Genomic DNA, 27,598 nt, shown 5'->3' with positions numbered 1-27,598 from the left:
CTCACTCTTTCTTTCTAAGCCACGGGTGTCAAACTCAGTCCCTGGAAGGCCGGAGACCTGCAGAGTTTAGATTCAAGCCTGATAGAACACACCTGATACAACTAATCATGCCCTTCAGGCTCATTTGAAAACTACATGCCTTGTGTGTTTGAGAAGGGTTGGAACAACACTCTACAGGGCTCGGGCCCTAAAGGAATTTAGTTTGACACCCCTGGTCTAAGCTCTCTCAGTTATCAGAAAAAAAGAACCACCCTGCCCCGTGTGAGGCTCGAACTCACGACCTTCAGATTATGAGACTGACACGCTGCCTAACTGCGCCAACGAGGCCCGTGGGCTAAAGGGGGCCCGAACAGAGAAAAAGTAGCTTCTAGGTCCCTGGTTTCAGGTGCGGCTCGAACAGGCCATCTCTAGCCAGGCAAGGGTGTCAGGATGGCCGAGCGGTCTAAGGCGCTGCGTTCAGGTCGCAGTCTCCCCTGGAGGCGTGGGTTTGAATCCCACTTCTGACAGACCTATCCTTTGGCTGCAGACAGAGACTTCAGTCTTCTGCTACGTTGGGCCAGCAGGGCGTTAACTTTGACAAAACGACGCATTAGGCAAATGCTAGTATTAATTGGGCAGGCGTTGAAGACAAGGATGAGTTTTTAGACACTTTTTGAAAAGGGTTAAAGCCTCCGCTGCTCGAATTGAGATAGGCAGGCCGATCCACCAGCTGGGAACAGTCCAGGAAAAGGTCCTTGAGAGTGATTTTGTGCCTCTTTGGGATGGCACCACGAGGCATCGTTCACTTGCAGAAAGCAAGCGTAGGTCTGCACCAGCGACTTTAGGTATATTGCTGCAGAGCCAGTGGTTATCTTGTAGGCAAACATCAGTACCTTGAATCTGATGCGAACAGCTATTGGTAGCCAGTGCAAAATTATGAAGAGAGGTGTGACGTGGGCTTTCTTTGGCTCGTTGAAGACCAGTCTCGCTGCTGCATCCTGGATCAGTTGCAGAGGCTTGATAGTACGTGCCGGAAGACCCGCCAAGGGAGCATAGCAGTAGTCCAGTCTGGAGAAAACAAAGAGCTTGGACAAGGAGTTGTGTGGCCTGCTCTGATCGGAAGGGTCTAATCTTCCGAACGTTGTACAAGGCAAATCTTCAGGACCGGGCCAGTGCAGCAATATGGCCTTTGAAACTTCACAAAACCTCAGGAGGACGTGGCCACGTGTTACATGAATATGAGAGGGATGCTATTGCTGCCTTCATGTAGCATTAGCCAGCATGCATGCAGAATTTTGACTTCACTGTAAATAAAAGGATTGCATGGGCCTACACGCAATGTCGCTGGATGAGATTCAGGGAATTTACCTGGAACCTCACAGTTTTCCACAAAGCATCATTTCACCTGCCCTGAAGAGGAGCTGTGGCCTTTTGCCCCCAGGAGACACAGGGAAACCCACACGAAAGGGGACAGAGAACCTCACTCTTTCTTTCTAAGCCACGGGTGTCAAACTCAGTCCCTGGAAGGCCGGAGACCTGCAGAGTTTAGATTCAAGCCTGATAGAACACACCTGATCCAACTAATCATGCCCTTCAGGCTCATTTGAAAACTACATGCCTTGTGTGTTTGAGAAGGGTTGGAACAACACTCTACAGGGCTCGGGCCCTAAAGGAATTTAGTTTGACACCCCTGGTCTAAGCTCTCTCAGTTATCAGAAAAAAAGAACCACCCTGCCCCGTGTGAGGCTCGAACTCACGACCTTCAGATTATGAGACTGACGCGCTGCCTAACTGCGCCAACGAGGCCCGTGGGCCAAAGGGGGCCCGAACAGAGAAAAAGTAGCTTCTAGGTCCCTGGTTTCAGGTGCGGCTCGAACAGGCCATCTCTAGCCAGGCAAGGGTGTCAGGATGGCCGAGCGGTCTAAGGCGCTGCGTTCAGGTCGCAGTCTCCCCTGGAGGCGTGGGTTCGAATCCCACTTCTGACAGACCTATCCTTTGGCTGCAGACAGAGACTTCAGTCTTCTGCTACGTTGGGCCAGCAGGGCGTTAACTTTGACAAAACGACGCATTAGGCAAATGCTAGTATTAATTGGGCAGGCGTTGAAGACAAGGATGAGTTTTTAGACACTTTTTGAAAAGGGTTAAAGCCTCCGCTGCTCGAATTGAGATAGGCAGGCCGATCCACCAGCTGGGAACAGTCCAGGAAAAGGTCCTTGAGAGTGATTTTGTGCCTCTTTGGGATGGCACCACGAGGCATCGTTCACTTGCAGAAAGCAAGCGTAGGTCTGCACCATCGACTTTAGGTATATTGCTGCAGAGCCAGTGGTTATCTTGTAGGCAAACATCAGTACCTTGAATCTGATGCGAACAGCTATTGGTAGCCAGTGCAAAATTATGAAGAGAGGTGTGACGTGGGCTTTCTTTGGCTCGTTGAAGCCCAGTCTCGCTGCTGCATCCTGGATCAGTTGCAGAGGCTTGATAGTACGTGCCGGAAGACCCGCCAAGGGAGCATAGCAGTAGTCCAGTCTGGAGAAAACAAAGAGCTTGGACAAGGAGTTGTGTGGCCTGCTCTGATCGGAAGGGTCTAATCTTCCGAACGTTGTACAAGGCAAATCTTCAGGACCGGGCCAGTGCAGCAATATGGCCTTTGAAACTTCACAAAACCTCAGGAGGACGTGGCCACGTGTTACATGAATATGAGAGGGATGCTATTGCTGCCTTCATGTAGCATTAGCCAGCATGCATGCAGAATTTTGACTTCACTGTAAATAAAAGGATTGCACGGGCCTACACGCAATGTCGCTGGATGAGATTCAGGGAATTTACCTGGAACCTGACAGTTTTCCACAAAGCATCATTTCACCTGCCCTGAAGAGGAGCTGTGGCCTTTTGCCCCCAGGAGACACAGGGAAACCCACACGAAAGGGGACAGAGAACCTCACTCTTTCTTTCTAAGCCACGGGTGTCAAACTCAGTCCCTGGAAGGCCGGAGACCTGCAGAGTTTAGATTCAAGCCTGATAGAACACACCTGATACAACTAATCATGCCCTTCAGGCTCATTTGAAAACTACATGCCTTGTGTGTTTGAGAAGGGTTGGAACAACACTCTACAGGGCTCGGGCCCTAAAGGAATTTAGTTTGACACCCCTGGTCTAAGCTCTCTCAGTTATCAGAAAAAAAGAACCACCCTGCCCCGTGTGAGGCTCGAACTCACGACCTTCAGATTATGAGACTGACGCGCTGCCTAACTGCGCCAACGAGGCCCGTGGGCCAAAGGGGGCCCGAACAGAGAAAAAGTAGCTTCTAGGTCCCTGGTTTCAGGTGCGGCTCGAACAGGCCATCTCTAGCCAGGCAAGGGTGTCAGGATGGCCGAGCGGTCTAAGGCGCTGCGTTCAGGTCGCAGTCTCCCCTGGAGGCGTGGGTTCGAATCCCACTTCTGACAGACCTATCCTTTGGCTGCAGACAGAGACTTCAGTCTTCTGCTACGTTGGGCCAGCAGGGCGTTAACTTTGACAAAACGACGCATTAGGCAAATGCTAGTATTAATTGGGCAGGCGTTGAAGACAAGGATGAGTTTTTAGACACTTTTTGAAAAGGGTTAAAGCCTCCGCTGCTCGAATTGAGATAGGCAGGCCGATCCACCAGCTGGGAACAGTCCAGGAAAAGGTCCTTGAGAGTGATTTTGTGCCTCTTTGGGATGGCACCACGAGGCATCGTTCACTTGCAGAAAGCAAGCGTAGGTCTGCACCAGCGACTTTAGGTATATTGCTGCAGAGCCAGTGGTTATCTTGTAGGCAAACATCAGTACCTTGAATCTGATGCGAACAGCTATTGGTAGCCAGTGCAAAATTATGAAGAGAGGTGTGACGTGGGCTTTCTTTGGCTCGTTGAAGACCAGTCTCGCTGCTGCATCCTGGATCAGTTGCAGAGGCTTGATAGTACGTGCCGGAAGACCCGCCAAGGGAGCATAGCAGTAGTCCAGTCTGGAGAAAACAAAGAGCTTGGACAAGGAGTTGTGTGGCCTGCTCTGATCGGAAGGGTCTAATCTTCCGAACGTTGTACAAGGCAAATCTTCAGGACCGGGCCAGTGCAGCAATATGGCCTTTGAAACTTCACAAAACCTCAGGAGGACGTGGCCACGTGTTACATGAATATGAGAGGGATGCTATTGCTGCCTTCATGTAGCATTAGCCAGCATGCATGCAGAATTTTGACTTCACTGTAAATAAAAGGATTGCACGGGCCTACACGCAATGTCGCTGGATGAGATTCAGGGAATTTACCTGGAACCTCACAGTTTTCCACAAAGCATCATTTCACCTGCCCTGAAGAGGAGCTGTGGCCTTTTGCCCCCAGGAGACACAGGGAAACCCACACGAAAGGGGACAGAGAACCTCACTCTTTCTTTCTAAGCCACGGGTGTCAAACTCAGTCCCTGGAAGGCCGGAGACCTGCAGAGTTTAGATTCAAGCCTGATAGAACACACCTGATCCAACTAATCATGCCCTTCAGGCTCATTTGAAAACTACATGCCTTGTGTGTTTGAGAAGGGTTGGAACAACACTCTACAGGGCTCGGGCCCTAAAGGAATTTAGTTTGACACCCCTGGTCTAAGCTCTCTCAGTTATCAGAAAAAAAGAACCACCCTGCCCCGTGTGAGGCTCGAACTCACGACCTTCAGATTATGAGACTGACGCGCTGCCTAACTGCGCCAACGAGGCCCGTGGGCCAAACGGGCCCGAACAGAGAAAAAGTAGCTTCTAGGTCCCTGGTTTCAGGTGCGGCTCGAACAGGCCATCTCTAGCCAGGCAAGGGTGTCAGGATGGCCGAGCGGTCTAAGGCGCTGCGTTCAGGTCGCAGTCTCCCCTGGAGGCGTGGGTTCGAATCCCACTTCTGACAGACCTATCCTTTGGCTGCAGACAGAGACTTCAGTCTTCTGCTACGTTGGGCCAGCAGGGCGTTAACTTTGACAAAACGACGCATTAGGCAAATGCTAGTATTAATTGGGCAGGCGTTGAAGACAAGGATGAGTTTTTAGACACTTTTTGAAAAGGGTTAAAGCCTCCGCTGCTCGAATTGAGATAGGCAGGCCGATCCACCAGCTGGGAACAGTCCAGGAAAAGGTCCTTGAGAGTGATTTTGTGCCTCTTTGGGATGGCACCACGAGGCATCGTTCACTTGCAGAAAGCAAGCGTAGGTCTGCACCATCGACTTTAGGTATATTGCTGCAGAGCCAGTGGTTATCTTGTAGGCAAACATCAGTACCTTGAATCTGATGCGAACAGCTATTGGTAGCCAGTGCAAAATTATGAAGAGAGGTGTGACGTGGGCTTTCTTTGGCTCGTTGAAGACCAGTCTCGCTGCTGCATCCTGGATCAGTTGCAGAGGCTTGATAGTACGTGCCGGAAGACCCGCCAAGGGAGCATAGCAGTAGTCCAGTCTGGAGAAAACAAAGAGCTTGGACAAGGAGTTGTGTGGCCTGCTCTGATCGGAAGGGTCTAATCTTCCGAACGTTGTACAAGGCAAATCTTCAGGACCGGGCCAGTGCAGCAATATGGCCTTTGAAACTTCACAAAACCTCAGGAGGACGTGGCCACGTGTTACATGAATATGAGAGGGATGCTATTGCTGCCTTCATGTAGCATTAGCCAGCATGCATGCAGAATTTTGACTTCACTGTAAATAAAAGGATTGCACGGGCCTACACGCAATGTCGCTGGATGAGATTCAGGGAATTTACCTGGAACCTGACAGTTTTCCACAAAGCATCATTTCACCTGCCCTGAAGAGGAGCTGTGGCCTTTTGCCCCCAGGAGACACAGGGAAACCCACACGAAAGGGGACAGAGAACCTCACTCTTTCTTTCTAAGCCACGGGTGTCAAACTCAGTCCCTGGAAGGCCGGAGACCTGCAGAGTTTAGATTCAAGCCTGATAGAACACACCTGATCCAACTAATCATGCCCTTCAGGCTCATTTGAAAACTACATGCCTTGTGTGTTTGAGAAGGGTTGGAACAACACTCTACAGGGCTCGGGCCCTAAAGGAATTTAGTTTGACACCCCTGGTCTAAGCTCTCTCAGTTATCAGAAAAAAAGAACCACCCTGCCCCGTGTGAGGCTCGAACTCACGACCTTCAGATTATGAGACTGACGCGCTGCCTAACTGCGCCAACGAGGCCCGTGGGCTAAAGGGGGCCCGAACAGAGAAAAAGTAGCTTCTAGGTCCCTGGTTTCAGGTGCGGCTCGAACAGGCCATCTCTAGCCAGGCAAGGGTGTCAGGATGGCCGAGCGGTCTAAGGCGCTGCGCTCAAGCTGGGGAACAGTAGTCCGTCAAAGACGGGGAAGAAGGGAAGAAAAGAGGGAAGGAAGAAAAAGAGAAGGGGAAGAAGAGAAAGAAAAAATGAAGAAAAGAAAGGGTGAAATTTGACGTTCAAAGCCCAATCTTCCTTAGCATGCGCGCAGTGATACATCTTCCGGTTTCTTCTTGCGTTAAATTCGGGCATTTATATTACACTGTTTCCTATTGCAGGTGCTCCCCGCGACACAGGTTCGAATCCAGCTAAAGACAACTTTTTGTAATATTGTTAATTGCTTTAAATAAATAATGTTTCAATGTTAATTAAATGTATATATATGTGCTTTGTTTGATATTTTTTGTCATGAAAATGTAAGTACACGAATGGAAATGTGTTTTGTTATTATTAGTTATTTAGTAGTTGTTGTATTCATAATTTATTCTGATTAAGCATATTATTATTGCAGTTGTATTGATATTTATTCTGATTAAGGATTTTTACATCTTACATTCAGGATCTTACATTTATTCGACACATTCAAATCTGTCATTTCTAATTAAAGATGAAAATATTCATATGCTGGAAAATGTCTGTGACAAATGACAAATGCAAATTATTTTTTGTAAACACGTTTTATTTTTTCAGTGTACTGATGAAATGGTTATATTAAAGTGCAAATTACAAAAAATCTGTCTTTTGCCAATTATTATTTTATTTTTACAATTATGCCAATAGAACAATAATAAATATTAAACAAATTAAATTTTAAATAAGTTTTAAAACAACTTTAAATCAAAAGGGAAATAAAATGAATTTTTTTTTAACTGAACAGTAATAAATATAAAATTAAATAAGTTTTCAAACAATAAATTAAAAAGGTAAATAAAACAGTAAATACAGTTTTAAATACAAACACAAATAAGTTAAATAGGTTTTTAAAAAGCAGTAAATAAAATATTAAATAATGTTCAACACAAATAATAACTATAACTATATTTAAACAACTATATACACACTACAATAAATAAAAATATATACATTATTTGGGAACAGTTTTCCGCATTTCCTCTAACCACTGTTCTTTTGTAACAGTTTCAGATTGTGGGCAGTATACTTTGCCCCTGTACTGGCTATGTCCTGTTGCACTGGTTTTGAAATGTCCGCATTTCTTGCAAGTGTTCGCCTCTACAGTTCTCTTGTAGGGTCTCTTAGGCATGGTTTGGGGATTGGCAGCTGGTTGTGAACTTGTGCCCTGCACAACTGTAGGATGTAACAGTGGCATCCCCTGAACCACTGGCATTCCCTGGACCATCGGGATTCCCTGAACCATTGGCATTCCCTGAACCAATGGCATCCTCTGGACCATTGGCATGCCCTGGACCATTTGCATGCCCTGGACCATTGGCAGTCTTTGAGCCATTGGCATGCCCTGGAACATTGGCACACCCTGAAGCATTGGCACACCCGGGAAACCTGGTGCTGCAGGTATAAGTATATTGGGTACCATCTGCACTGATGCTCCAGGTGCTGATGGCGTAACCAACATAGTAGTCTGTGTTGGTGCCTTGGGTCTGAGAGGAGGTCGCCCAGTAGAGGTGTGCCTCTGTTTTGCCTGACCTGCTGTGCTCTCTGGTAGCTTGTACTGGTGCTGCTCCCCTGATTGTTCTGGCTCAGTCCGTAGGCGTTTGGCAGCCTGGAGAGGTTCCTGAGCTTCAGGGAGGGGCTGAGGCAACTGAATGCCCTGAATCAGCACAGACAGTTCCTGCTTTTTCTGTCTGTTGTTATACCACTGAATCAGGGTATTCTGGTTAACCTCCATCAGCTGCATTAAGGTTCCTCCCATCACCAAGCTGTTGCCCAGTACAAGCTGCCTTATCCTCCTGTAATCCTGGAGGATTAGAGACCATCTCGACAGCGTTCCCTTGCCTTTTCTCTTGGGGCTTGGGTGGGTATTGCAAAGCCTGATGAAGATGGTTTCCACCAGACGGCAACAGTCAGGCCACTGAGCAGGTGCGCTGCTTGCTCCCAGCACACTTCTGATGGTGCTCTCTACTCCTGGGGTTTTAGTGGGCCTCTTTGGTACTCTGAAGCGTCCACTCAGCAGTCTCTTCTGGTGTCTAGCTGCATACACCACCCGTTGCTTGTCCTGGTCAGCCAGGTTCTGCCAAAGTTCAATTATGGTGCTGGCTTCCTGATTGGTCAGGCTAAGGGCTGTGTGACCCCGGAGCTCCACCAGATATTCGGCCAGCTTGTCCACATGTTGGTATCCCGGGACATTTTGGTAGTCAACAGCCTATTAAGAAAACAAGCACAAATAATAATCACATTTGTTAAATGCCTAGTTCCATAACTAGTTCCATTGATGTGTTGCTGTTTAACACAATCTGTATAGTACAAAGCACTAACTAAATAAAACTGATTTGTTGCCTACTAATGACTTTAGTTTAAAATCTGAGCAAAGTCTGGATATAAAGCAGTAGCAAGAAGTATATGTTGATCAATCCTTATTTTAATTTAATATAGTTTATTTGAAAGAAATAGAGAGGAGTGGCACTTACAGTCTCTTCATCGTCATCATCATCCTGACCAGCATCCTCTGGCTCTGAGGAGAGTGGTGAAACAGATGTTTCAGAGGGAAAAGGTGGCACAGCAGTCCCCGAGGGTCCAGGTGATGAAGGAGCAGGTGTAGGATCAGGGACCAGTGAAGGGGATGTGGAACCCAGTACAGCCGTGTCACTGCTGGTGACCACGGTGGAAGAACCCAGTGTCAGAGTGGAGGAGGGAGGTGACAGAACATCCTCGGGATCTGCAATTGTGTGATCCTCGCTGACATCACAGAAGCCCTCATCTTCATCTCGCTCCTCCACATTAAGTTCCTCGATGAGCTCTGCCGTCTCTTCAGAGTCTGGGTTCATGTCCTGCAGTGCCTGACCAGTCTGCTGGAATAGATACTGCACTCCAATGAGCTCACCTGGAATAAAAACAATGAATAGGAATTAAATATAATTGCTGTGCAACATATTTGATACATAAGGCCTTTGTAGTTGTTCATATATTGTTATAGTGTGAGATCATGGAGATCATAGTACAGGAGAAAAAGAAAAAAAAGGCCATAAACCTATAACTGTGGGGCCAAAACAAAGAAATACAATACAATGATGACTGAGAAACATACAAATACAATTACTCAAATGTAACTCAAATGTAATTACTCAAATGTTACTACATGTAACTTGACTTTTCTAATCAAGTAAACCAAAGTAACTTCAGTACAGTAAATGGTCACCAAATATTACTAATAATAATCAAGTTATTCTTTCTAAAAATTAACTACTTTCTAATAAAAAAGATTCCACAGCAAAATGACATGTGATTTATGAGATTAAGGTAGACGTTTGTACAATTATACTGAAAGGCCTTTTACTTGAAAGAAAATATCGATCAGATGACAGAGGGCATGTTTCAAGAAAAAAAAAGTTGATCAAGTTGATAGTTTATAGTTCAAAAATACAGATACAAAGTACACTGTATAGGCTTAAATAAAATATTGACTGAGACTACACGGGAATTGCAAGTTAATTAACAATAATAAATTATTTTACCGGTGTAACGTGCAGGGGGACAAAACGTGGGGACCACTTTCCTGCCAAACAGCTTTTCATAATTGCTGTTTACACAGTGAACAAGTTCTCCTGTGTAGCTGCGTAAAGCTGATGGCTCAGATGACATGGAAGCTGCCTCCCGATCCTGGTTCCACCTGTGTAGACCCTCCAACAAATAAATCTGAAAGTTCAGACTGTTTGCACTGGTCCCTTTAAACAGACAACAGTTTTTAGGCAATGTTAAACACACAGACACTTAAATGTTCTTTCTTTGCACATGCAGTGTGTGTTCGACAAATACATACCTGGGATGAAACGGTTAAGGTGTAAATGAAAGGATTCAAGAGAAGTGGAGCCTCTGGCACATCTGTAAGTCTTCAGAAGCACACCTCCCTTGGTTAGGCTCCCGGTCTCAGTATAGAGGGCAACACCAAGAGGGTCTTGGATACACTTGATGTGCTTCTTTTGGACACACCAGATGTGCTCCATCCTTTCTCGATCCAAGAGAGGAACCCCCAGAGAGTCATTTCCCTTGCTGCTCAGGAGTTCTGTAAGCAGTTGTTCAAGGAGAAGGATGGTAGTCTCCTCTCCACGGGTCCTCCTCCGGCAATGTAGAGCCAGCTCCTCCCTGGTCAGATGCTTGTTTACATCTTCATCTGTCAGCGCAGGCCAACCCTGGGACATCAACAGCTCTCTCTTTGCTTTGCGAAGGATAGAGACGTCAGCTGCATCCCATTCAAAGATGCATGCTGATAGCCGTGACATGAAAATGGGGTACAACTGATGGGCATCAGTTGTACACCCCAAGGCAATCCTGCGCATAAAATGCCAGATGTCCAAGCGTATCATGAGATCTGGTCAGCCCCTAAACCTGGTTTTCAGCTTGCTCTCGCTCACCTCACTGCAGCACCCACAGTCCACGTACAACACAGAAGGTGGATTTACACCAGCCTGCTGGTATCTTTTCACCAGACCGTCTACCATCATGTCAAGTCCTGCTCCTTCCTGGGCTGTCAGCACACTTATGAGCACCTGACCAAACTCGTTGCCAACAGAGGTAAGCCAGAGTCCCGTTCCCCTCGCTGTCCCAGCCAGCTTCTTGGTGATCTGTAATAAGAGATGATATGAAGCATGCTGTAAATATAAATCAAACATCACACCATGAAAAATACAGATACAGTGCCATGCTGGTATATAAACACCATTAATGAACAAATCCACAACTAACCTTTTTAGTAGAATCCATCTTCAAGACAGAGCCATAGGTGGATGTTATTCTGGCATGGATTTCATCCAGCCTGGTCAGAATGTCTTGGCTGTAAACGGTGAGCAACCACTTGCAGCTTGGCACCACCGTAGGCTCTGGGGGCTCCTGGAAATTTACTGGCATCACCCCGGGTTGATTGAGGAAGTCAACACATTGGGTGGTGTACCGGGCCAGATGATGGAGCCACTGCTCGCTGTGGTTTTCACGCAGCTGCTTTATCACCCTAGTGGGACTATTGCCTAAGCCACGCTCACGCAAGAGCCTGATGACCCGCATATCACAGGCGTACCTTAGGAAAAGCAAAATCCACATATTCATATATTTTAGCTATTTAATTGTAAAGTATTTGCATACATACACACACGTGATGATGGGCTAACAACTGGATGAGGAATGAAAGTGTACTTACTTCCGCGTGAGGATGACCTGAAACTCAGAGCGATGGCCCAGATCTAGCTGTTGCAGGACAGTCTGACTCCAGGACACATGCGAGGCTCTACACTTTGTACAGATAAGGGTTTCTGTGACCATATTGTATGTTCTGTCAATGTCTAGAACCTGCCGTGCCCTTTTGTGCAGACCACCTCCTGTCAGCTGATGTTGTCCGCAGGCTGGATTGGGACAGAGAACCTTAACCCTCCACAGCTTGTATGGCATCCACAGCAGAAGAGTATGACAAAAGAATCTGTCTGGAGCTGGAGCCTGATTGTAAATAAGTGCTGGTTGTGGGGGGTAATACCAGAGCTGGAGGTCATCATGAAGTGCTGGCTTTCCTTTGGATCCAATTTTGAAAAGCCTTTTGCCAATCCACTTGTGATCCTCTGGTGGTATGTTCTCAGACCACAAACGAGGAAGTTGAACTACAGATGGACCTTGCAATAATGCCCCAGAAGGAGCAGTCTGTGATGGAAAAAAAGGCAAAACATTAAGTTTAGTAAGTTCATTTTACTTTTTAATCACTTTAAGAATTTTATTTGTATCCCTGATTACTTTCACATAAAATCATCATTGTATTACATGGTATTACAATGATTATTACGACAATGAAACTGATAACTTTACATTATACACGGAAGTCATCCAAAAAAAGGAACAAAATAATCCTGAAATCCTGTTGAATATGAAATAAAAAAGAATTCTGAGACTTTATAACCAATATCTATTTATTCTGACACATGAATGTTAACATCTATACACTGTTTATCATCAATAAATCAGTATCATGTAAACTCAATTGACATTATGACAATAGTTTGATTGTTGTTGTTTTTTTTCAGCATGAATGTGTTTTAATGAACTACTGGTTATAAAAGTAATATTCAATTTTCATGGCATGTAATCCTTTTTACATCTCCATTAAGTGTCTGGTAAAAGCTGATTTAATTACATTTTTGGACCAACAGAATATGAAATTACTTACAGAGACGATCCTGCATGGCTGAGCGGGATTGGACACATCTGCAGTGGCTCTGGGGACAGGGGTTGGAACTGTAGGATCTGGTGTCTGTACAATCATGAAGTAAAATATAGATTTTGCAAATAGAACATTACAATAACTTAGTCGTCCTAGATTAAATCATACACTACAGTTGCAAAGTTTGAGGCCCAAATGTTTATAAAAGAAACCTATTCTGCTCACCAAGGTTGCATTTGATAAAAAATACAGTCAAAAACTAAAAAGATAGTTAAATTGTGGAACATTACTACAATTTAAAGTTTAAAAATAGGAAATGTAATTTATTTATACGGTGGCAAGAACCAATTTTCAGCATCATTACTCCAGTCTTCAGTGTTACATGATCCTTCAGAAACCATTCTATTGAACATAAACCTTCATTATTAGTTGAAAACGTGAAAATAGCTGATAATAAAACTGCATTACAGTGGTTGCCACACTTATGGTGTTGGGGAAAGCACACAAAGATGAAAATCAAGGGTAAATAATCTTTAATTAACCCACACAAAGGAAGGCAGTAACACATAGACCAAGACAAACTGAACAGACTAAATTTAAGTAGACAGACCAATGAGGGACAAATGAGTAAATTAACTAGACACAGATTAACTGAATGACATAATCAAGAGGAGACACAAACTAGGTTGAGGAACATGAGGAGAGAAAATACAAAAGTCCATAAATATGACAGGTGGTATTTTTCAGAATTAAGTTTGAAGAACAGCATTTATTTGAAATAGAAATCGTTTGTAACATGATGTTGAATAGAAATCTTTTGTGTCTGAGATTTTTTTATCAATTTAATGCCTCCTTTTTCAATAAAAGTAACACTATCTTAACATCAATAACTTTTGAATAGTAATTTATATGAAATCTATTTATAAAATATAACTTTTTTGTTTATTAATATATGGTTTTCTGTTATTAAAAAATAGTTTAAATAGTTTAATAATTTGTATAGAATGGAACGTGAAACGTGTCTTCATAGAGTACAATATAGATTATGCCATTACTTACAGAGACTGTAGTGCTTGGTCTAGAGGCACTAGACACTGCTGCGCTGGGCTGGTCTTCAGCCTGAGAAGTTCTCCTGGCCAAACTGAGATTTGGCTTTGCTGCAGCAATGTGAGACCCGGTAAATCTTGATTTGGTAAACTAAAAATGTGAGAAGACAGAATGTGTTATAATAGCAAGCATTACTATTTGTGTTAATATTACAATTTTAAGTAAATGCAGCATTTACTTGCAGGAAAAAAAAGAGCTTTAACACATGAGAAGTATTGAGAGAGATGCCATGAGGGACATGAGTCTAGCTCAGTGACCTTCAACAAAGGCAGAGCTCAGTTAGAGACAAAGAGGACAATCAAAGAGTAGAGCCCAGAGATGAAAGGGAGAAAGCAGGCAGGTTACAATCTTCATTTATTCTTGACCATGTGACTTAAACCAAAGCTGAGATATTCAAACCGACCAATCAGCAGACAACAGTTGCCCCCATTGTACAAGAGGTGTGAAAATTAGCAGGTCTCAACCAGCATCTCATAGAATTCTTGCTTTTTCTTTTTTTCTTCTTACTTTCTGAACTTCCTCGAATTTGAACTGAGCTCATACTTCAGTGCTACAAAAAAGCAATTCTTACCAATGAAAATTGTGTTGCAACTCTTGCTTGCACAGGTGCAGTTGGCTGGGGCTGGGGCAGGGGATGAGGCTGGAGGTCAGGCTGACTCTGCTCCATGACCTTCTTTGCTGTTTCAGCAGCATGAGGTTGTTCCACCACCTTTTGTGCTGGTCCAGTAACGTTTGACGCAGTGGGCTGCTTAACACAACCAAAAAAAATTAATAAAAAATACATATAACAATTCAGAAAGAAAACATTTCAGTAAATAATATTAACAAAAAATACTTGCTACATTAATGTTACCTTTAGAGTGTGAAAACCACAGATGCATTTCAGCACACCTCCAAGCAAGGTTGTTTGGCCACGAGACAGCATCGGACATTTCTCAATCTGTAAGTATTATAACAAATGTAATGCACAATACAAGTGAGTATAAAGCATACAATACTTTATTAAATTAATATATTAATTCATTCACTGATTAATGTCTAGGACACAAGTCAAGCTTATCTTACATATAATGTTAGAGCTGGTATCTCTCTTTAAAGGAGAGAGATACAAGAGAGGAACATTTCACACCTTCAGACCACCTATTCATTCACTGTCCCTTCCCCCTTCCCCCTCTCAAATCTCTGAGTCTCCCAGTACACAAAAGGTCTTTGATGTAACTTTTCATTAACAGTATGACATAAATCTCAAAATACCTGCAACATTACATAAACATAACACAACCATCACATTACACCATACCAATGAATGGGACCAGGTAAATGTTTGTAATGGAGCCTAATCTGTTGTTCTCTTATGCAAATACATTAAACAACTATACTAATAATGTTCGATTATGCAAGTCAACAAACACTTAAGTGTTTTTTTTCTCTCTATCATGCAAAGGTAACAAACACTCACTCACCCTTTGATAAATCTCGTACCACTTTTTCTGTCTAGGAGCAGGCCTGTTACCTTCATTTGATGGCCACATTCCTGTGCTGGCAAACTTTTTTAAACGCGAAATCCATTCAGCGTCCGACATAGCTTTATGTGATTTTTGTTGTTTGCCAGACATTTTTATTGACTTTGATGAAACAGTTTTGAAAGAACAATTAAAACAGTTAAAATTACACTAATAATAAAAAAATTGAATACAAAATTTTTTTTGCAATTAGATGATAATTTCTTAACTGTTGTCGTCGTCGGTAATATCGCCGTATTTAGTTTTAAAATGAAGTTTCGCTGTCCTCCGTAAAAATGATGCTGAGCTCCGCGGCAATGATACTCGTCGTAGGTCACGAACTTCGGTAATGAACTTTTTTGACCCTTGACACACCTCCTGAGGACGATGTCATTCTTTCGTACACCTTCGGCACGTTTCGGCAACTTGATTGACACCTGACTAGAAGCGCTGACCCCTCCACCTAGCGGTGATACGCGGAAACGTGCCGCCGGCATCCCCTTGCTCTCTGATTGGCCAAATGTCACGAATGTCAAGAGAATGTTATGAATTGCGCTTTTTGATTGGCTGGAAATGTTAAGGCGCTTCGACGCCATTGGTCCAAATGTCATAGCGCTTCGATGCGATTGGCTGCGCAGTTCGACATTGCTCAACATTTCTGAAATTATGTCGGACTATCCTTCGTCAGCTAGCGCTCAGGTCGCAGTCTCCCCTGGAGGCGTGGGTTCGAATCCCACTTCTGACAGACCTATCCTTTGGCTGCAGACAGAGACTTCAGTCTTCTGCTACGTTGGGCCAGCAGGGCGTTAACTTTGACAAAACGACGCATTAGGCAAATGCTAGTATTAATTGGGCAGGCGTTGAAGACAAGGATGAGTTTTTAGACACTTTTTGAAAAGGGTTAAAGCCTCCGCTGCTCGAATTGAGATAGGCAGGCCGATCCACCAGCTGGGAACAGTCCAGGAAAAGGTCCTTGAGAGTGATTTTGTGCCTCTTTGGGATGGCACCACGAGGCATCGTTCACTTGCAGAAAGCAAGCGTAGGTCTGCACCAGCGACTTTAGGTATATTGCTGCAGAGCCAGTGGTTATCTTGTAGGCAAACATCAGTACCTTGAATCTGATGCGAACAGCTATTGGTAGCCAGTGCAAAATTATGAAGAGAGGTGTGACGTGGGCTTTCTTTGGCTCGTTGAAGACCAGTCTCGCTGCTGCATCCTGGATCAGTTGCAGAGGCTTGATAGTACGTGCCGGAAGACCCGCCAAGGGAGCATAGCAGTAGTCCAGTCTGGAGAAAACAAAGAGCTTGGACAAGGAGTTGTGTGGCCTGCTCTGATCGGAAGGGTCTAATCTTCCGAACGTTGTACAAGGCAAATATTCAGGACCGGGCCAGTGCAGCAATATGGCCTTTGAAACTTCACAAAACCTCAGGAGGACGTGGCCACGTGTTACATGAATATGAGAGGGATGCTATTGCTGCCTTCATGTAGCATTAGCCAGCATGCATGCAGAATTTTGACTTCACTGTAAATAAAAGGATTGCACGGGCCTACACGCAATGTCGCTGGATGAGATTCAGGGAATTTACCTGGAACCTCACAGTTTTCCACAAAGCATCATTTCACCTGCCCTGAAGAGGAGCTGTGGCCTTTTGCCCCCAGGAGACACAGGGAAACCCACACGAAAGGGGACAGAGAACCTCACTCTTTCTTTCTAAGCCACGGGTGTCAAACTCAGTCCCTGGAAGGCCGGAGACCTGCAGAGTTTAGATTCAAGCCTGATAGAACACACCTGATCCAACTAATCATGCCCTTCAGGCTCATTTGAAAACTACATGCCTTGTGTGTTTGAGAAGGGTTGGAACAACACTCTACAGGGCTCGGGCCCTAAAGGAATTTAGTTTGACACCCCTGGTCTAAGCTCTCTCAGTTATCAGAAAAAAAGAACCACCCTGCCCCGTGTGAGGCTCGAACTCACGACCTTCAGATTATGAGACTGACGCGCTGCCTAACTGCGCCAACGAGGCCCGTGGGCTAAAGGGGGCCCGAACAGAGAAAAAGTAGCTTCTAGGTCCCTGGTTTCAGGTGCGGCTCGAACAGGCCATCTCTAGCCAGGCAAGGGTGTCAGGATGGCCGAGCGGTCTAAGGCGCTGCGTTCAGGTCGCAGTCTCCCCTGGAGGCGTGGGTTCGAATCCCACTTCTGACAGACCTATCCTTTGGCTGCAGACAGAGACTTCAGTCTTCTGCTACGTTGGGCCAGCAGGGCGTTAACTTTGACAAAACGACGCATTAGGCAAATGCTAGTATTAATTGGGCAGGCGTTGAAGACAAGGATGAGTTTTTAGACACTTTTTGAAAAGGGTTAAAGCCTCCGCTGCTCGAATTGAGATAGGCAGGCCGATCCACCAGCTGGGAACAGTCCAGGAAAAGGTCCTTGAGAGTGATTTTGTGCCTCTTTGGGATGGCACCACGAGGCATCGTTCACTTGCAGAAAGCAAGCGTAGGTCTGCACCAGCGACTTTAGGTATATTGCTGCAGAGCCAGTGGTTATCTTGTAGGCAAACATCAGTACCTTGAATCTGATGCGAACAGCTATTGGTAGCCAGTGCAAAATTATGAAGAGAGGTGTGACGTGGGCTTTCTTTGGCTCGTTGAAGACCAGTCTCGCTGCTGCATCCTGGATCAGTTGCAGAGGCTTGATAGTACGTGCCGGAAGACCCGCCAAGGGAGCATAGCAGTAGTCCAGTCTGGAGAAAACAAAGAGCTTGGACAAGGAGTTGTGTGGCCTGCTCTGATCGGAAGGGTCTAATCTTCCGAACGTTGTACAAGGCAAATCTTCAGGACCGGGACAGTGCAGCAATATGGCCTTTGAAACTTCACAAAACCTCAGGAGGACGTGGCCACGTGTTACATGAATATGAGAGGGATGCTATTGCTGCCTTCATGTAGCATTAGCCAGCATGCATGCAGAATTTTGACTTCACTGTAAATAAAAGGATTGCACGGGCCTACACGCAATGTCGCTGGATGAGATTCAGGGAATTTACCTGGAACCTCACAGTTTTCCACAAAGCATCATTTCACCTGCCCTGAAGAGGAGCTGTGGCCTTTTGCCCCCAGGAGACACAGGGAAACCCACACGAAAGGGGACAGAGAACCTCACTCTTTCTTTCTAAGCCACGGGTGTCAAACTCAGTCCCTGGAAGGCCGGAGACCTGCAGAGTTTAGATTCAAGCCTGATAGAACACACCTGATACAACTAATCATGCCCTTCAGGCTCATTTGAAAACTACATGCCTTGTGTGTTTGAGAAGGGTTGGAACAACACTCTACAGGGCTCGGGCCCTAAAGGAATTTAGTTTGACACCCCTGGTCTAAGCTCTCTCAGTTATCAGAAAAAAAGAACCACCCTGCCCCGTGTGAGGCTCGAACTCACGACCTTCAGATTATGAGACTGACGCGCTGCCTAACTGCGCCAACGAGGCCCGTGGGCTAAAGGGGGCCCGAACAGAGAAAAAGTAGCTTCTAGGTCCCTGGTTTCAGGTGCGGCTCGAACAGGCCATCTCTAGCCAGGCAAGGGTGTCAGGATGGCCGAGCGGTCTAAGGCGCTGCGTTCAGGTCGCAGTCTCCCCTGGAGGCGTGGGTTCGAATCCCACTTCTGACAGACCTATCCTTTGGCTGCAGACAGAGACTTCAGTCTTCTGCTACGTTGGGCCAGCAGGGCGTTAACTTTGACAAAACGACGCATTAGGCAAATGCTAGTATTAATTGGGCAGGCGTTGAAGACAAGGATGAGTTTTTAGACACTTTTTGAAAAGGGTTAAAGCCTCCGCTGCTCGAATTGAGATAGGCAGGCCGATCCACCAGCTGGGAACAGTCCAGGAAAAGGTCCTTGAGAGTGATTTTGTGCCTCTTTGGGATGGCACCACGAGGCATCGTTCACTTGCAGAAAGCAAGCGTAGGTCTGCACCAGCGACTTTAGGTATATTGCTGCAGAGCCAGTGGTTATCTTGTAGGCAAACATCAGTACCTTGAATCTGATGCGAACAGCTATTGGTAGCCAGTGCAAAATTATGAAGAGAGGTGTGACGTGGGCTTTCTTTGGCTCGTTGAAGACCAGTCTCGCTGCTGCATCCTGGATCAGTTGCAGAGGCTTGATAGTACGTGCCGGAAGACCCGCCAAGGGAGCATAGCAGTAGTCCAGTCTGGAGAAAACAAAGAGCTTGGACAAGGAGTTGTGTGGCCTGCTCTGATCGGAAGGGTCTAATCTTCCGAACGTTGTACAAGGCAAATCTTCAGGACCGGGCCAGTGCAGCAATATGGCCTTTGAAACTTCACAAAACCTCAGGAGGACGTGGCCACGTGTTACATGAATATGAGAGGGATGCTATTGCTGCCTTCATGTAGCATTAGCCAGCATGCATGCAGAATTTTGACTTCACTGTAAATAAAAGGATTGCACGGGCCTACACGCAATGTCGCTGGATGAGATTCAGGGAATTTACCTGGAACCTCACAGTTTTCCACAAAGCATCATTTCACCTGCCCTGAAGAGGAGCTGTGGCCTTTTGCCCCCAGGAGACACAGGGAAACCCACACGAAAGGGGACAGAGAACCTCACTCTTTCTTTCTAAGCCACGGGTGTCAAACTCAGTCCCTGGAAGGCCGGAGACCTGCAGAGTTTAGATTCAAGCCTGATAGAACACACCTGATCCAACTAATCATGCCCTTCAGGCTCATTTGAAAACTACATGCCTTGTGTGTTTGAGAAGGGTTGGAACAACACTCTACAGGGCTCGGGCCCTAAAGGAATTTAGTTTGACACCCCTGGTCTAAGCTCTCTCAGTTATCAGAAAAAAAGAACCACCCTGCCCCGTGTGAGGCTCGAACTCACGACCTTCAGATTATGAGACTGACGCGCTGCCTAACTGCGCCAACGAGGCCCGTGGGCTAAAGGGGGCCCGAACAGAGAAAAAGTAGCTTCTAGGTCCCTGGTTTCAGGTGCGGCTCGAACAGGCCATCTCTAGACAGGCAAGGGTGTCAGGATGGCCGAGCGGTCTAAGGCGCTGCGTTCAGGTCGCAGTCTCCCCTGGAGGCGTGGGTTCGAATCCCACTTCTGACAGACCTATCCTTTGGCTGCAGACAGAGACTTCAGTCTTCTGCTACGTTGGGCCAGCAGGGCGTTAACTTTGACAAAACGACGCATTAGGCAAATGCTAGTATTAATTGGGCAGGCGTTGAAGACAAGGATGAGTTTTTAGACACTTTTTGAAAAGGGTTAAAGCCTCCGCTGCTCGAATTGAGATAGGCAGGCCGATCCACCAGCTGGGAACAGTCCAGGAAAAGGTCCTTGAGAGTGATTTTGTGCCTCTTTGGGATGGCACCACGAGGCATCGTTCACTTGCAGAAAGCAAGCGTAGGTCTGCACCATCGACTTTAGGTATATTGCTGCAGAGCCAGTGGTTATCTTGTAGGCAAACATCAGTACCTTGAATCTGATGCGAACAGCTATTGGTAGCCAGTGCAAAATTATGAAGAGAGGTGTGACGTGGGCTTTCTTTGGCTCGTTGAAGACCAGTCTCGCTGCTGCATCCTGGATCAGTTGCAGAGGCTTGATAGTACGTGCCGGAAGACCCGCCAAGGGAGCATAGCAGTAGTCCAGTCTGGAGAAAACAAAGAGCTTGGACAAGGAGTTGTGTGGCCTGCTCTGATCGGAAGGGTCTAATCTTCCGAACGTTGTACAAGGCAAATATTCAGGACCGGGCCAGTGCAGCAATATGGCCTTTGAAACTTCACAAAACCTCAGGAGGACGTGGCCACGTGTTACATGAATATGAGAGGGATGCTATTGCTGCCTTCATGTAGCATTAGCCAGCATGCATGCAGAATTTTGACTTCACTGTAAATAAAAGGATTGCACGGGCCTACACGCAATGTCGCTGGATGAGATTCAGGGAATTTACCTGGAACCTCACAGTTTTCCACAAAGCATCATTTCACCTGCCCTGAAGAGGAGCTGTGGCCTTTTGCCCCCAGGAGACACAGGGAAACCCACACGAAAGGGGACAGAGAACCTCACTCTTTCTTTCTAAGCCACGGGTGTCAAACTCAGTCCCTGGAAGGCCGGAGACCTGCAGAGTTTAGATTCAAGCCTGATAGAACACACCTGATCCAACTAATCATGCCCTTCAGGCTCATTTGAAAACTACATGCCTTGTGTGTTTGAGAAGGGTTGGAACAACACTCTACAGGGCTCGGGCCCTAAAGGAATTTAGTTTGACACCCCTGGTCTAAGCTCTCTCAGTTATCAGAAAAAAAGAACCACCCTGCCCCGTGTGAGGCTCGAACTCACGACCTTCAGATTATGAGACTGACGCGCTGCCTAACTGCGCCAACGAGGCCCGTGGGCTAAAGGGGGCCCGAACAGAGAAAAAGTAGCTTCTAGGTCCCTGGTTTCAGGTGCGGCTCGAACAGGCCATCTCTAGCCAGGCAAGGGTGTCAGGATGGCCGAGCGGTCTAAGGCGCTGCGTTCAGGTCGCAGTCTCCCCTGGAGGCGTGGGTTCGAATCCCACTTCTGACAGACCTATCCTTTGGCTGCAGACAGAGACTTCAGTCTTCTGCTACGTTGGGCCAGCAGGGCGTTAACTTTGACAAAACGACGCATTAGGCAAATGCTAGTATTAATTGGGCAGGCGTTGAAGACAAGGATGAGTTTTTAGACACTTTTTGAAAAGGGTTAAAGCCTCCGCTGCTCGAATTGAGATAGGCAGGCCGATCCACCAGCTGGGAACAGTCCAGGAAAAGGTCCTTGAGAGTGATTTTGTGCCTCTTTGGGATGGCACCACGAGGCATCGTTCACTTGCAGAAAGCAAGCGTAGGTCTGCACCAGCGACTTTAGGTATATTGCTGCAGAGCCAGTGGTTATCTTGTAGGCAAACATCAGTACCTTGAATCTGATGCGAAGAGCTATTGGTAGCCAGTGCAAAATTATGAAGAGAGGTGTGACGTGGGCTTTCTTTGGCTCGTTGAAGACCAGTCTCGCTGCTGCATCCTGGATCAGTTGCAGAGGCTTGATAGTACGTGCCGGAAGACCCGCCAAGGGAGCATAGCAGTAGTCCAGTCTGGAGAAAACAAAGAGCTTGGACAAGGAGTTGTGTGGCCTGCTCTGATCGGAAGGGTCTAATCTTCCGAACGTTGTACAAGGCAAATATTCAGGACCGGGCCAGTGCAGCAATATGGCCTTTGAAACTTCACAAAACCTCAGGAGGACGTGGCCACGTGTTACATGAATATGAGAGGGATGCTATTGCTGCCTTCATGTAGCATTAGCCAGCATGCATGCAGAATTTTGACTTCACTGTAAATAAAAGGATTGCACGGGCCTACACGCAATGTCGCTGGATGAGATTCAGGGAATTTACCTGGAACCTCACAGTTTTCCACAAAGCATCATTTCACCTGCCCTGAAGAGGAGCTGTGGCCTTTTGCCCCCAGGAGACACAGGGAAACCCACACGAAAGGGGACAGAGAACCTCACTCTTTCTTTCTAAGCCACGGGTGTCAAACTCAGTCCCTGGAAGGCCGGAGACCTGCAGAGTTTAGATTCAAGCCTGATAGAACACACCTGATCCAACTAATCATGCCCTTCAGGCTCATTTGAAAACTACATGCCTTGTGTGTTTGAGAAGGGTTGGAACAACACTCTACAGGGCTCGGGCCCTAAAGGAATTTAGTTTGACACCCCTGGTCTAAGCTCTCTCAGTTATCAGAAAAAAAGAACCACCCTGCCCCGTGTGAGGCTCGAACTCACGACCTTCAGATTATGAGACTGACGCGCTGCCTAACTGCGCCAACGAGGCCCGTGGGCTAAAGGGGGCCCGAACAGAGAAAAAGTAGCTTCTAGGTCCCTGGTTTCAGGTGCGGCTCGAACAGGCCATCTCCAGCCAGGCAAGGGTGTCAGGATGGCCGAGCGGTCTAAGGCGCTGCGTTCAGGTCGCAGTCTCCCCTGGAGGCGTGGGTTCGAATCCCACTTCTGACAGACCTATACTTTGGCTGCAGACAGAGACTTCAGTCTTCTGCTACGTTGGGCCAGCAGGGCGTTAACTTTGACAAAACGACGCATTAGGCAAATGCTAGTATTAATTGGGCAGGCGTTGAAGACAAGGATGAGTTTTTAGACACTTTTTGAAAAGGGTTAAAGCCTCCGCTGCTCGAATTGAGATAGGCAGGCCGATCCACCAGCTGGGAACAGTCCAGGAAAAGGTCCTTGAGAGTGATTTTGTGCCTCTTTGGGATGGCACCACGAGGCATCGTTCACTTGCAGAAAGCAAGCGTAGGTCTGCACCATCGACTTTAGGTATATTGCTGCAGAGCCAGTGGTTATCTTGTAGGCAAACATCAGTACCTTGAATCTGATGCGAACAGCTATTGGTAGCCAGTGCAAAATTATGAAGAGAGGTGTGACGTGGGCTTTCTTTGGCTCGTTGAAGACCAGTCTCGCTGCTGCATCCTGGATCAGTTGCAGAGGCTTGATAGTACGTGCCGGAAGACCCGCCAAGGGAGCATAGCAGTAGTCCAGTCTGGAGAAAACAAAGAGCTTGGACAAGGAGTTGTGTGGCCTGCTCTGATCGGAAGGGTCTAATCTTCCGAACGTTGTACAAGGCAAATCTTCAGGACCGGGCCAGTGCAGCAATATGGCCTTTGAAACTTCACAAAACCTCAGGAGGACGTGGCCACGTGTTACATGAATATGAGAGGGATGCTATTGCTGCCTTCATGTAGCATTAGCCAGCATGCATGCAGAATTTTGACTTCACTGTAAATAAAAGGATTGCACGGGCCTACACGCAATGTCGCTGGATGAGATTCAGGGAATTTACCTGGAACCTCACAGTTTTCCACAAAGCATCATTTCACCTGCCCTGAAGAGGAGCTGTGGCCTTTTGCCCCCAGGAGACACAGGGAAACCCACACGAAAGGGGACAGAGAACCTCACTCTTTCTTTCTAAGCCACGGGTGTCAAACTCAGTCCCTGGAAGGCCGGAGACCTGCAGAGTTTAGATTCAAGCCTGATAGAACACACCTGATCCAACTAATCATGCCCTTCAGGCTCATTTGAAAACTACATGCCTTGTGTGTTTGAGAAGGGTTGGAACAACACTCTACAGGGCTCGGGCCCTAAAGGAATTTAGTTTGACACCCCTGGTCTAAGCTCTCTCAGTTATCAGAAAAAAAGAACCACCCTGCCCCGTGTGAGGCTCGAACTCACGACCTTCAGATTATGAGACTGACGCGCTGCCTAACTGCGCCAACGAGGCCCGTGGGCTAAAGGGGGCCCGAACAGAGAAAAAGTAGCTTCTAGGTCCCTGGTTTCAGGTGCGGCTCGAACAGGCCATCTCTAGCCAGGCAAGGGTGTCAGGATGGCCGAGCGGTCTAAGGCGCTGCGTTCAGGTCGCAGTCTCCCCTGGAGGCATGGGTTCGAATCCCACTTCTGACAGACCTATCCTTTGGCTGCAGACAGAGACTTCAGTCTTCTGCTACGTTGGGCCAGCAGGGCGTTAACTTTGACAAAACGACGCATATGGCAAATGCTAGTATTAATTGGGCAGGCGTTGAAGACAAGGATGAGTTTTTAGACACTTTTTGAAAAGGGTTAAAGCCTCCGCTGCTCGAATTGAGATAGGCAGGCCGATCCACCAGCTGGGAACAGTCCAGGAAAAGGTCCTTGAGAGTGATTTTGTGCCTCTTTGGGATGGCACCACGAGGCATCGTTCACTTGCAGAAAGCAAGCGTAGGTCTGCACCAGCGACTTTAGGTATATTGCTGCAGAGCCAGTGGTTATCTTGTAGGCAAACATCAGTACCTTGAATCTGATGCGAACAGCTATTGGTAGCCAGTGCAAAATTATGAAGAGAGGTGTGACGTGGGCTTTCTTTGGCTCGTTGAAGACCAGTCTCGCTGCTGCATCCTGGATCAGTTGCAGAGGCTTGATAGTACGTGCCGGAAGACCCGCCAAGGGAGCATAGCAGTAGTCCAGTCTGGAGAAAACAAAGAGCTTGGACAAGGAGTTGTGTGGCCTGCTCTGATCGGAAGGGTCTAATCTTCCGAACGTTGTACAAGGCAAATATTCAGGACCGGGCCAGTGCAGCAATATGGCCTTTGAAACTTCACAAAACCTCAGGAGGACGTGGCCACGTGTTACATGAATATGAGAGGGATGCTATTGCTGCCTTCATGTAGCATTAGCCAGCATGCATGCAGAATTTTGACTTCACTGTAAATAAAAGGATTGCACGGGCCTACACGCAATGTCGCTGGATGAGATTCAGGGAATTTACCTGGAACCTCACAGTTTTCCACAAAGCATCATTTCACCTGCCCTGAAGAGGAGCTGTGGCCTTTTGCCCCCAGGAGACACAGGGAAACCCACACGAAAGGGGACAGAGAACCTCACTCTTTCTTTCTAAGCCACGGGTGTCAAACTCAGTCCCTGGAAGGCCGGAGACCTGCAGAGTTTAGATTCAAGCCTGATAGAACACACCTGATCCAACTAATCATGCCCTTCAGGCTCATTTGAAAACTACATGCCTTGTGTGTTTGAGAAGGGTTGGAACAACACTCTACAGGGCTCGGGCCCTAAAGGAATTTAGTTTGACACCCCTGGTCTAAGCTCTCTCAGTTATCAGAAAAAAAGAACCACCCTGCCCCGTGTGAGGCTCGAACTCACGACCTTCAGATTATGAGACTGACGCGCTGCCTAACTGCGCCAACGAGGCCCGTGGGCTAAAGGGGGCACGAACAGAGAAAAAGTAGCTTCTAGGTCCCTGGTTTCAGGTGCGGCTCGAACAGGCCATCTCTAGCCAGGCAAGGGTGTCAGGATGGCCGAGCGGTCTAAGGCGCTGCGTTCAGGTCGCAGTCTCCCCTGGAGGCGTGGGTTCGAATCCCACTTCTGACAGACCTATACTTTGGCTGCAGACAGAGACTTCAGTCTTCTGCTACGTTGGGCCAGCAGGGCGTTAACTTTGACAAAACGACGCATTAGGCAAATGCTAGTATTAATTGGGCAGGCGTTGAAGACAAGGATGAGTTTTTAGACACTTTTTGAAAAGGGTTAAAGCCTCCGCTGCTCGAATTGAGATAGGCAGGCCGATCCACCAGCTGGGAACAGTCCAGGAAAAGGTCCTTGAGAGTGATTTTGTGCCTCTTTGGGATGGCACCACGAGGCATCGTTCACTTGCAGAAAGCAAGCGTAGGTCTGCACCAGCGACTTTAGGTATATTGCTGCAGAGCCAGTGGTTATCTTGTAGGCAAACATCAGTACCTTGAATCTGATGCGAACAGCTATTGGTAGCCAGTGCAAAATTATGAAGAGAGGTGTGACGTGGGCTTTCTTTGGCTCGTTGAAGACCAGTCTCGCTGCTGCATCCTGGATCAGTTGCAGAGGCTTGATAGTACGTGCCGGAAGACCCGCCAAGGGAGCATAGCAGTAGTCCAGTCTGGAGAAAACAAAGAGCTTGGACAAGGAGTTGTGTGGCCTGCTCTGATCGGAAGGGTCTAATCTTCCGAACGTTGTACAAGGCAAATCTTCAGGACCGGGCCAGTGCAGCAATATGGCCTTTGAAACTTCACAAAACCTCAGGAGGACGTGGCCACGTGTTACATGAATATGAGAGGGATGCTATTGCTGCCTTCATGTAGCATTAGCCAGCATGCATGCAGAATTTTGACTTCACTGTAAATAAAAGGATTGCACGGGCCTACACGCAATGTCGCTGGATGAGATTCAGGGAATTTACCTGGAACCTCACAGTTTTCCACAAAGCATCATTTCACCTGCCCTGAAGAGGAGCTGTGGCCTTTTGCCCCCAGGAGACACAGGGAAACCCACACGAAAGGGGACAGAGAACCTCACTCTTTCTTTCTAAGCCACGGGTGTCAAACTCAGTCCCTGGAAGGCCGGAGACCTGCAGAGTTTAGATTCAAGCCTGATAGAACACACCTGATCCAACTAATCATGCCCTTCAGGCTCATTTGAAAACTACATGCCTTGTGTGTTTGAGAAGGGTTGGAACAACACTCTACAGGGCTCGGGCCCTAAAGGAATTTAGTTTGACACCCCTGGTCTAAGCTCTCTCAGTTATCAGAAAAAAAGAACCACCCTGCCCCGTGTGAGGCTCGAACTCACGACCTTCAGATTATGAGACTGACGCGCTGCCTAACTGCGCCAACGAGGCCCGTGGGCTAAAGGGGGCCCGAACAGAGAAAAAGTAGCTTCTAGGTCCCTGGTTTCAGGTGCGGCTCGAACAGGCCATCTCTAGACAGGCAAGGGTGTCAGGATGGCCGAGCGGTCTAAGGCGCTGCGTTCAGGTCGCAGTCTCCCCTGGAGGCGTGGGTTCGAATCCCACTTCTGACAGACCTATCCTTTGGCTGCAGA

The 27,598-nt window shown here is 47.0% G+C and overlaps 1 protein-coding gene and 24 non-coding genes across 25 annotated transcripts; 12 read left to right on the top strand and 13 right to left on the bottom strand.

Moving 5' to 3' along the window:
- The first annotated feature begins 423 nt into the window (after window positions 1-423).
- On the top strand, window positions 424-506 carry trnal-cag (transfer RNA leucine (anticodon CAG)). Its single transcript has one exon. It is a non-coding gene; the product is annotated as a tRNA-Leu (tRNA).
- A 1,205-nt stretch (window positions 507-1,711) lies between these two features.
- trnam-cau (transfer RNA methionine (anticodon CAU)) lies at window positions 1,712-1,785 on the bottom strand. Its single transcript has one exon. It is a non-coding gene; the product is annotated as a tRNA-Met (tRNA).
- A 96-nt stretch (window positions 1,786-1,881) lies between these two features.
- Window positions 1,882-1,964, top strand: trnal-cag (transfer RNA leucine (anticodon CAG)). Its single transcript has one exon. It is a non-coding gene; the product is annotated as a tRNA-Leu (tRNA).
- Window positions 1,965-3,169: 1,205 nt separating this feature from the next.
- On the bottom strand, window positions 3,170-3,243 carry trnam-cau (transfer RNA methionine (anticodon CAU)). The gene has a single exon. It is a non-coding gene; the product is annotated as a tRNA-Met (tRNA).
- Window positions 3,244-3,339: 96 nt separating this feature from the next.
- trnal-cag (transfer RNA leucine (anticodon CAG)) lies at window positions 3,340-3,422 on the top strand. The gene has a single exon. It is a non-coding gene; the product is annotated as a tRNA-Leu (tRNA).
- A 1,205-nt stretch (window positions 3,423-4,627) lies between these two features.
- trnam-cau (transfer RNA methionine (anticodon CAU)) lies at window positions 4,628-4,701 on the bottom strand. The gene has a single exon. It is a non-coding gene; the product is annotated as a tRNA-Met (tRNA).
- A 95-nt stretch (window positions 4,702-4,796) lies between these two features.
- On the top strand, window positions 4,797-4,879 carry trnal-cag (transfer RNA leucine (anticodon CAG)). Its single transcript has one exon. It is a non-coding gene; the product is annotated as a tRNA-Leu (tRNA).
- Window positions 4,880-6,084: 1,205 nt separating this feature from the next.
- On the bottom strand, window positions 6,085-6,158 carry trnam-cau (transfer RNA methionine (anticodon CAU)). The gene has a single exon. It is a non-coding gene; the product is annotated as a tRNA-Met (tRNA).
- Window positions 6,159-7,315: 1,157 nt separating this feature from the next.
- Window positions 7,316-11,305, bottom strand: LOC127970871 (uncharacterized). The gene is made up of 5 exons (XM_052573563.1): window positions 11,107-11,305; window positions 10,184-10,985; window positions 9,879-10,088; window positions 8,835-9,247; window positions 7,316-8,569 (listed from the first exon to the last, which is right to left on the bottom strand). The coding sequence occupies exons 2-5, from the start codon at window positions 10,725-10,727 to the stop codon at window positions 7,316-7,318; spliced, it is 2,421 nt and encodes an 806-aa protein (XP_052429523.1). The 5' UTR covers window positions 10,728-10,985; window positions 11,107-11,305.
- A 5,813-nt stretch (window positions 11,306-17,118) lies between these two features.
- On the bottom strand, window positions 17,119-17,192 carry trnam-cau (transfer RNA methionine (anticodon CAU)). The gene has a single exon. It is a non-coding gene; the product is annotated as a tRNA-Met (tRNA).
- Window positions 17,193-17,288: 96 nt separating this feature from the next.
- On the top strand, window positions 17,289-17,371 carry trnal-cag (transfer RNA leucine (anticodon CAG)). Its single transcript has one exon. It is a non-coding gene; the product is annotated as a tRNA-Leu (tRNA).
- Window positions 17,372-18,576: 1,205 nt separating this feature from the next.
- On the bottom strand, window positions 18,577-18,650 carry trnam-cau (transfer RNA methionine (anticodon CAU)). The gene has a single exon. It is a non-coding gene; the product is annotated as a tRNA-Met (tRNA).
- Window positions 18,651-18,746: 96 nt separating this feature from the next.
- trnal-cag (transfer RNA leucine (anticodon CAG)) lies at window positions 18,747-18,829 on the top strand. Its single transcript has one exon. It is a non-coding gene; the product is annotated as a tRNA-Leu (tRNA).
- A 1,205-nt stretch (window positions 18,830-20,034) lies between these two features.
- On the bottom strand, window positions 20,035-20,108 carry trnam-cau (transfer RNA methionine (anticodon CAU)). Its single transcript has one exon. It is a non-coding gene; the product is annotated as a tRNA-Met (tRNA).
- A 96-nt stretch (window positions 20,109-20,204) lies between these two features.
- On the top strand, window positions 20,205-20,287 carry trnal-cag (transfer RNA leucine (anticodon CAG)). The gene has a single exon. It is a non-coding gene; the product is annotated as a tRNA-Leu (tRNA).
- Window positions 20,288-21,492: 1,205 nt separating this feature from the next.
- trnam-cau (transfer RNA methionine (anticodon CAU)) lies at window positions 21,493-21,566 on the bottom strand. Its single transcript has one exon. It is a non-coding gene; the product is annotated as a tRNA-Met (tRNA).
- Window positions 21,567-21,662: 96 nt separating this feature from the next.
- On the top strand, window positions 21,663-21,745 carry trnal-cag (transfer RNA leucine (anticodon CAG)). Its single transcript has one exon. It is a non-coding gene; the product is annotated as a tRNA-Leu (tRNA).
- A 1,205-nt stretch (window positions 21,746-22,950) lies between these two features.
- On the bottom strand, window positions 22,951-23,024 carry trnam-cau (transfer RNA methionine (anticodon CAU)). Its single transcript has one exon. It is a non-coding gene; the product is annotated as a tRNA-Met (tRNA).
- Window positions 23,025-23,120: 96 nt separating this feature from the next.
- Window positions 23,121-23,203, top strand: trnal-cag (transfer RNA leucine (anticodon CAG)). The gene has a single exon. It is a non-coding gene; the product is annotated as a tRNA-Leu (tRNA).
- Window positions 23,204-24,408: 1,205 nt separating this feature from the next.
- trnam-cau (transfer RNA methionine (anticodon CAU)) lies at window positions 24,409-24,482 on the bottom strand. Its single transcript has one exon. It is a non-coding gene; the product is annotated as a tRNA-Met (tRNA).
- Window positions 24,483-24,578: 96 nt separating this feature from the next.
- trnal-cag (transfer RNA leucine (anticodon CAG)) lies at window positions 24,579-24,661 on the top strand. The gene has a single exon. It is a non-coding gene; the product is annotated as a tRNA-Leu (tRNA).
- A 1,205-nt stretch (window positions 24,662-25,866) lies between these two features.
- Window positions 25,867-25,940, bottom strand: trnam-cau (transfer RNA methionine (anticodon CAU)). The gene has a single exon. It is a non-coding gene; the product is annotated as a tRNA-Met (tRNA).
- Window positions 25,941-26,036: 96 nt separating this feature from the next.
- trnal-cag (transfer RNA leucine (anticodon CAG)) lies at window positions 26,037-26,119 on the top strand. Its single transcript has one exon. It is a non-coding gene; the product is annotated as a tRNA-Leu (tRNA).
- A 1,205-nt stretch (window positions 26,120-27,324) lies between these two features.
- On the bottom strand, window positions 27,325-27,398 carry trnam-cau (transfer RNA methionine (anticodon CAU)). Its single transcript has one exon. It is a non-coding gene; the product is annotated as a tRNA-Met (tRNA).
- A 96-nt stretch (window positions 27,399-27,494) lies between these two features.
- On the top strand, window positions 27,495-27,577 carry trnal-cag (transfer RNA leucine (anticodon CAG)). The gene has a single exon. It is a non-coding gene; the product is annotated as a tRNA-Leu (tRNA).
- Window positions 27,578-27,598: the final 21 nt, after the last annotated feature.

This window comes from Carassius gibelio, chromosome A4 (genome assembly GCF_023724105.1).
Source record: "Carassius gibelio isolate Cgi1373 ecotype wild population from Czech Republic chromosome A4, carGib1.2-hapl.c, whole genome shotgun sequence".
In the NCBI taxonomy this organism is placed as follows: domain Eukaryota; kingdom Metazoa; phylum Chordata; class Actinopteri; order Cypriniformes; family Cyprinidae; genus Carassius; species Carassius gibelio.
This window is presented reverse-complemented; position numbering and strand designations above follow the sequence as displayed.